The sequence below is a fragment of the Lethenteron reissneri genome, unplaced genomic scaffold (assembly GCF_015708825.2).
Source record: "Lethenteron reissneri isolate LAM-NWPU_2019-01 unplaced genomic scaffold, ASM1570882v1 scaffold_1899, whole genome shotgun sequence".
Classification (NCBI taxonomy): domain Eukaryota; kingdom Metazoa; phylum Chordata; class Hyperoartia; order Petromyzontiformes; family Petromyzontidae; genus Lethenteron; species Lethenteron reissneri.
The window spans coordinates 1-7600 of record NW_026891662.1 but is presented as its reverse complement, the minus strand read 5'-3'; the positions used below and the strand labels follow the sequence as shown (position 1 = coordinate 7600).

Sequence of the window (7600 nt, the reverse complement as noted above, 5' to 3'; positions counted from 1 at the left end):
CCCCCTCTCCCCCCCCCTCCCCCCCTCCTCCCCCCTCTCCCCCCCTCTCACCCCTCCCCTCTCTCCCCCCTCCCCTCTCTTCCCCCCTTCCCCCCTCTCTCACCCCTCCCCCCACCGCCCCCTCTCCTCCCCTCCCCTCTCTCCCCCCCCTCCCCTCCTCTCTCCCCCCCCTCCCCCCACCCCCCTCTCTCCCCCCCCCAGCCATGGAGTCGTTGCTGGGCCCCGTGTTGGAGTTCCTGCGTGGCCGTCAGTCGTCGCTGCTCGCCTCCCTGGTGGCCGTCTGCGTCTTCGCCGGCCACGAGCTCTTCACCGTCGTGTCCACGCCGTGCCCCTGTTCGCCGGGCCGCAACCCGGCGCTGGCCGCCGTGGCCGCCCTGGGCCCGGCGCTCCTCCTGCTGCTAGCCGGGCTCGCCGTCAACAACCACACGCAGCGGTCGCTCACCGGTACGGCGGGGCCTGGCGTCTCTTGAAGCCTAGCGTCTCTTAGCCGGTAGGGCGGGGCCTAGCGTCTCTTGAAGCCTAGCGTCTCTTGAAGCCTAGCGTCTCTTAGCCGGTAAGGCAGGGCCTAGCGTCTCTTGAAGCCTAGCGTCTCTTAGTCGGTAGGGCAGGGCCTAGCGTCTCTTGAAGCCTAGCGTCTCTTAGCCGGTAAGGCAGGGCCTAGCGTCTCTTGAAGCCTAGCGTCTCTTAGCCGGTAAGGCAGGGCCCAGCGTCTCTTGAAGCCTAGTGTCTCTTAGCCGGTAAGGCAGGGCCTAGCGTCTCTTGAAGCCTAGTGTCTCTTAGCCGGTAGGGCAGGGCCTAGCGTCTCTTGAAGCCTAGTGTCTCTTAGCCGGTAAGGCAGGGCCTAGCGTCTCTTGAAGCCTAGTGTCTCTTAGCCGGTAGGGCAGGGCCTAGCGTCTCTTGAAGCCTAGTGTCTCTTAGCCGGTAAGGCAGGGCCTAGCGTCTCTTGAAGCCTAGTGTCTCTTAGCCGGTAGGGCAGGGCCTAGCGTCTCTTGAAGCCTAGTGTCTCTTAGCCGGTAAGGCAGGGCCTAGCGTCTCTTGAAGCCTAGTGTCTATTAGCCGGTAAGGCAGGGCCTAGCGTCTCTTGAAGCCTAGCGTCTCTTAGCCGGTAAGGCAGGGCCTAGCGTCTCTTGAAGCCTAGTGTCTCTTAGCCGGTAAGGCAGGGCCTAGCGTCTCTTGAAGCCTAGCGTCTCTTAGCCGGTACGGCAGGGCCTAGCGTCTCTTGAAGCCTAGCGTCTCTTAACCGGTAGGGCGGGGCCTAGCGTCTCTTGAAGCCTAGTGTCTCTTAGCCGGTACGGCAGGGCCTAGCGTCTCTTGAAGCCTAGCGTCTCTTAGCCGGTAGGGCGGGGCCTAGCGTCTCTTGAAGCCTAGCGTCTCTTAGCCGGTAGGGCGGGGCCTAGCGTCTCTTGAAGCCTAGCGTCTCTTAGCCGGTAGGGCAGGGCCTAGCGTCTCTTGAAGCCTAGCGTCTCTTAGCCGGTAGGGCAGGGCCTAGAGTCTCTTGAAGCCTAGTGTCTCTTAGCCGGTAAGGCAGGGCCTAGCGTCTCTTGAAGCCTAGCGTCTCTTAGCCGGTAGGGCGGGGCCTAGCGTCTCTTGAAGCCTAGCGTCTCTTAGCCGGTAGGGCAGGGCCTAGCGTCTCTTGAAGCCTAGCGTCTCTTGAAGCCTAGCGTCTCTTAGCCGGTAGGGCAGGGCCTAGCGTCTCTTGAAGCCTAGCGTCTCTTGAAGCCTAGCGTCTCTTAGTCGGTAGGGCAGGGCCTAGCGTCTCTTGAAGCCTAGCGTCTCTTAGTCGGTAGGGCAGGGCCTAGCGTCTCTTGAAGCCTAGTGACTCTTAGCCGGTAAGGCAGGGCCTAGCGTCTCTTGAAGCCTAGTGTCTCTTAGCCGGTAAGGCAGGGCCTAGCGTCTCTTGAAGCCTAGCGTCTCTTAGCCGGTAAGGCAGGGCCTAGCGTCTCTTGAAGCCTAGTGTCTCTTAGCCGGTAAGGCAGGGCCTAGCGTCTCTTGAAGCCTAGCGTCTCTTAGCCGGTAAGGCAGGGCCTAGCGTCTCTTGAAGCCTAGCGTCTTTTAGCCGGTAAGGCAGGGCCTAGCGTCTCTTGAAGCCTAGCGTCTCTTAGCCGGTAGGGCGGGGCCTAGCGTCTCTTGAAGCCTAGCGTCTTTTAGCCGGTAAGGCGGGGCCTGGCGTCTCTTGAAGCCTAGCGTCTCTTAGCCGGTAGGGCGGGGCCTAGTGTCTCTTGAAGCCTAGCGTCTCTTAGCCGGTAAGGCAGGGCCTAGCGTCTCTTGAAGCCTAGCGTCTCTTAGCCGGTAAGGCAGGGCCTAGCGTCTCTTGAAGCCTAGCGTCTCTTAGCCGGTAAGGCAGGGCCTAGCGTCTCTTGAAGCCTAGTGTCTCTTAGCCGGTAAGGCAGGGCCTAGCGTCTCTTGAAGCCTAGTGTCTCTTAGCCGGTAAGGCAGGGCCTAGCGTCTCTTGAAGCCTAGTGTCTCTTAGCCGGTAGGGCAGGGCCTAGCGTCTCTTGAAGCCTAGCGTCTCTTAGCCGGTAGGGCAGGGCCTAGCGTCTCTTGAAGCCTAGTGTCTCTTAGCCGGTAGGGCAGGGCCTAGCGTCTCTTGAAGCCTAGCGTCTCTTAGCCGGTAAGGCAGGGCCAAGCGTCTCTTGAAGCCTAGCGTCTCTTAGCCGGTAAGGCAGGGCCTAGCGTCTCTTGAAGCCTAGTGTCTCTTAGCCGGTAAGGCAGGGCCTAGCGTCTCTTGAAGCCTAGCGTCTCTTAGTCGGTAGGGCAGGGCCAAGCGTCTCTTGAAGCCTAGCGTCTCTTAGCCGGTAGGGCGGGGCCTAGCGTCTCTTGAAGCCTAGCGTCTCTTAGTCGGTAGGGCAGGGCCAAGCGTCTCTTGAAGCCTAGCGTCTCTTAGTCGGTAGGGCGGGGCCTAGCGTCTCTTGAAGCCTAGCGTCTCTTAGCCGGTAGGGCAGGGCCTAGCGTCTCTTGAAGCCTAGCGTCTCTTAGCCGGTAGGGCAGGGCCAAGCGTCTCTTGAAGCCTAGCGTCTCTTAGTCGGTAGGGCAGGGCCTAGCGTCTCTTGAAGCCTAGCGTCTCTTAGCCGGTAAGGCAGGGCCTAGCGTCTCTTGAAGCCTAGCGTCTCTTAGTTGGTGTCTCTACCGGTACGGTGTGTCTACCGGTGTCTCTAGCGGTGCAAAGCCCCCGTGTCTCTACCGGTACGGTGTGTCTACCGGTGTCTCTAGTGGTGCAAAGCCCCCGTGTCTCTACCGGTACGGTGTGTCTACCGGTACGCTAGCCAGCGTCAGTGCCTCTAGCGGTACAAAGCCCCGTGTCTCTAGCGGTACGCTAGTCAGCGTCAGCGTCTCTAGCGGTACTGTAGCCACGGTGTCTCTACCGGTACGCTAGCCAGCGTCAGCGTCTCTAGCGGTACTGTAGCCACGGTGTCTCTACCGGTACGCTAGCCAGCGTCAGTGTCTCTAGCGGTACTGTAGCCACGGTGTCTCTACCGGTACGCTAGCCAGCGTCAGTGTCTCTAGCGGTACTGTAGCCACGGTGTCTCTACCGGTACGCTAGCCAGCGTCAGTGTCTCTAGCGGTACTGTAGCCACGGTGTCTCTACCGGTACGCTAGCCAGCGTCAGTGTCTCTAGCGGTACTGTAGCCACGGTGTCTCTACCGGTACGCTAGCCCGCGTCAGTGTCTCTAGCGGTACTGTAGCCACGGTGTCTCTACCGGTACGCTAGCCAGCGTCAGTGTCTCTACCGGTACTGTAGCCACGGTGTCTCTACCGGTACGCTAGCCAGCGTCAGTGTCTCTAGCGGTACTGTAGCCACGGTGTCTCTACCGGTACGCTAGCCCGCGTCAGTGTCTCTAGCGGTACTGTAGCCACGGTGTCTCTACCGGTACGCTAGCCAGCGTCAGTATCTCTAGCGGTACTGTAGCCACGGTGTCTCTACCGGTACGCTAGCCCGCGTCAGTGTCTCTAGCGGTACTGTAGCCACGGTGTCTCTACCGGTACGCTAGCCCGCGTCAGTGTCTCTAGCGGTACTGTAGCCACGGTGTCTCTAGCGGTACGCTAGCCAGCGTCAGTGTCTCTAGCGGTACTGTAGCCACGGTGTCTCTACCGGTACGCTAGCCAGCGTCAGTGTCTCTAGCGGTACTGTAGCCACGGTGTCTCTACCGGTACGCTAGCCCGCGTCAGTGTCTCTAGCGGTACTGTAGCCACGGTGTCTCTTACCGGTACGCTAGCCCGCGTCAGTGTCTCTAGCGGTACTGTAGCCACGGTGTCTCTTACCGGTACGCTAGCCCGCGTCAGTGTCTCTAGCGGTACTGTAGCCACGGTGTCTCTACCGGTACGCTAGCCAGCGTCAGTGTCTCTAGCGGTACTGTAGCCACGGTGTCTCTTACCGGTACGCTAGCCCGCGTCAGTGTCTCTAGCGGTACTGTAGCCACGGTGTCTCTACCGGTACGCTAGCCCGCGTCAGTGTCTCTAGCGGTACTGTAGCCACGGTGTCTCTTACCGGTACGCTAGCCCGCGTCAGTGTCTCTAGCGGTACTGTAGCCACGGTGTCTCTTACCGGTACGCTAGCCAGCGTCAGTGTCTCTAGCGGTACTGTAGCCACGGTGTCTCTACCGGTACGCTAGCCAGCGTCAGTGTCTCTAGCGGTACTGTAGCCACGGTGTCTCTACCGGTACGCTAGCCCGCGTCAGTGTCTCTAGCGGTACTGTAGCCACGGTGTCTCTAGCGGTACGCTAGCCAGCGTCAGTGTCTCTAGCGGTACTGTAGCCACGGTGTCTCAGGGTTCCTTCAGGAGCAGTAGAACACTGCGATTGGCCACGTGGAAAGTTGCGGAGGAGAGGCTGCCACTCCTCTGTCGGGAGCTGGACCGGTACCACCTCGACTTCCGTGGTATACAGGAGGTCCCGTGGACCGGGTCTGGTTTGTGTTGCAGAGGAGAGGCTGCCACTCCTCTGTCGGGAGCTGGACCGGTACCGCCTGGATCTCTGCGGTATTCAGGAGGTCCGGTGGGGAGAGGCCCATTGGCCTCTCCCCTCATGGCGTTTGTGACCACCACAGTGGCTAAACGGGGGCTCTGGACGGGTGCGAGGGGCTGGTAACCCCTCCACCTTCAATGAATTATCACGAGACTACGATATGAACATAAACATGTAACTAATCAGCTTGTGCCGGAGGCCCCGGGGGGACAGGCTTCTATGACGTCTCCTGGCCAAACCCCAATTGGCGGAGCCAGGAGATTGAATCTTCACCCTCGGGGCTCCTCCAGAAACAACAAAAAACCATTGCGGATGGCCACGTGGAATGTTCGAACGCTCACTGCGGAGGAGAGGCTGCCACTCATCTGTCGGGAGCTGGACCGGTACCGCCTGGATCTCTGTGGCATTCAGGAGGTCTGGTGGACCGGTTCTGGCTCCTGCCACCATGAGGGGTGGACAGTCCTCCACTCGGGGCAGGAGACTGCCAAACAACAGGGAGTGGCTCTTCTTCTGAACAAAAGAATGAGGGGGGCGTGGGAGCGTGGCGGTGAGGTGTGGGAAGCTGTAAGCCCCAGGATACTTTGGGCTCGCCTTCCCATCAACCAGAGGCGAGGAGTGGTGGTCGTGGTTACTTATGCCCCCACCGAAGACGAACATCCGTGGAGGGATGCAGGCAAGGCAGTTGTTGTTGTATGTCGCAGTGTGTGTGTCTGTGTGTGTGTCTCTGTGTGTGTCTTTGTGTGTGTCTGTGTGTGTATCTGTGTCTGTGTGTGTCTCTGTGTATCTGTGTTTGTGTGTCTGTGTGTGTATCTGTGTCTGTGTGTGTATCTGTGTGTGTATCTGTATCTGTGTGTCTGTGTGTGTATCTGTGTGTGTGTGTCTGTGTGTCTATCTGTGTGTGTGTCTGTGTCTGTGTGTGTGTCTGTATGTGTCTCTGTGTGTGTGTCTGTATTGGTGTGTGTATCTGTGTCTGTGTGTGTATCTGTGTACGTGTGTGTCTGTGTGTGTCTGTGTGTGTCCGTCTGTATCTGTGTGTGTATCTGTGTGTGTATCTGTGTGTGTATCTGTGTGCGTGTCTGTGTGTCTATGTATGTATCTGTGTGTGTATCTGTGTGTGTATCTGTATCTGTGTCTCTGTGTGTGTATCTGTGTCTGTGTGTATCTGTGTGTGTCTCTGTGTCTGTGTGTCTGTGTATATGTCTGTGTATGTCTGTGTATGTGTGTATCTGTGTGTGTATCTGTATCTGCGTGTGTGTCTGTGTCTGCCCCAGGCTGTGTCTCTAACAGCGTCCCCATCGGCCCTGGCATCTGTGTCTGTGTGTATGTCTGTGTGTGTGTCTCTGTGTCTGTCTGTGTGTGTGTGTGTGTCTGTGTGTGTGTGTCTGTGTGTGTCTGTGTGTGTGTCTGTGTGTGTCTCTGTGTCTGTGTGGGTGTGTGTGTGTGTGTCTGTGTGTGTATCTGTGTGTGTGTGTGTGTCTGTATCTGTGTGTGTATGTCTGTGTCTATCAGTGTGTGTATCTGCGTGTGTATCTGTGTCTGCTCCAGGCTGTGTCTCTAACAGCGTCCCCATCGGCCCTGGCATCTGTGTCTGTGTGTGTGTGTCTGTGTGTGTATGTATGTATCTGTGTGTGTCTGTATGTGTCTGTCTGTGTGTGTATGTCTGTGTCTATCTGTGTGTGTATCTGCGTGTGTGTCTGTGTCTGCCCCAGGCTGTGTCTCTAACAGCGTCCCCATCGGCCCTGGCATCTGTGTCTGTGTGTCTATGTATGTATCTGTGTGTGTGTCTGTATGTGTCTGTGTGTACCTGTGTGTGTCTGTGTCTATCAGTGTGTGTATCTGCGTGTGTGTCTGTGTCTGCTCCAGGCTGTGTCTCTAACAGCGTCCCCATCGGCCCTGGCATCTGCTGCACGCTGAGTCTCCAGGCTCTCACGCGCTCGCTCCTGGCTCCCGTCGTGTGGCTCGTCGCTGCTTTGCTCCGCGGAAACTACTACGAGTGTGCGGCCAGCGAGTTCCAGGTGACAGGTTAGAGTCCGGGACTCAGGGTCTAGTAGAGACTCAGGGTCTAGTAGAGACTCAGGGTCTAGTAGAGACTCAGGGTGTAGTAGAGACTCAGGGTGTAGTAGAGACTCAGGGTCTAGTAGAGACTCAGGGTGTAGTAGAGACTCAGGGTCTAGTAGAGACTCAGGGTGTAGTAGAGACTCAGGGTCTAGTAGAGACTCAGGGTCTAGTAGAGACTCAGGGTCTAGTAGAGACTCAGGGTCTGTGTGTGTCACTGTATGTGTCACTGTGTGTGTGTCACTGTGTGTGTCACTGTGTGTCACTGTGTGTGTGTGTCACTGTGTGTTTGTGTGTCTGTGTGTGTCACTGTGTGTGTGTGTGTCACTGTGTGTCACTGTGTGTGTGTGTGTGTTTGTCACTGTGTGTGTCACTGTGTGTGTCACTCTGTGTGTGACTGTGTATGTGTGTGTCACTGTGTGTGTCTCACTGTGTGTGTCACTGTGTGTGTCACTGTGTGTGTGTCACTCACTGTGTGTGTCACTGTGTGTGTCACTGTGTGTGTCACTCTGTGTGTCACTGTGTGTGTCACTGTGTGTCACTGTGTGTGTGTCACTCACTGTGTGTGTCACTGTGTGGTCACT

General features: G+C 57.7%; 1 protein-coding gene across 1 annotated transcript; it reads left to right on the top strand.

Moving 5' to 3' along the window:
• The first annotated feature begins 203 nt into the window (after positions 1–203).
• LOC133339555 (calcium homeostasis modulator protein 5-like) lies at positions 204–7246 on the top strand. The gene is made up of 2 exons (XM_061547660.1): positions 204–444; positions 6825–7246. The coding sequence occupies exons 1-2, from the start codon at positions 204–206 to the stop codon at positions 6986–6988; spliced, it is 405 nt and encodes a 134-aa protein (XP_061403644.1). The 3' UTR covers positions 6989–7246.
• The last annotated feature ends 354 nt before the right edge of the window (positions 7247–7600 follow it).

Excerpts from the sequence above, each read along its gene's own strand:
- LOC133339555 (XM_061547660.1), top strand. The coding sequence starts at position 204 with ATGGAGTCGTTGCTGGGCCCCGTGTTGGAGTTCCTGCGTGGCCGTCAG. Across the intron at positions 445-6,824 it reads CACGCAGCGGTCGCTCACCG|GCTGTGTCTCTAACAGCGTC; the intron begins GTACGGCGGGGC and ends TGTCTGCTCCAG.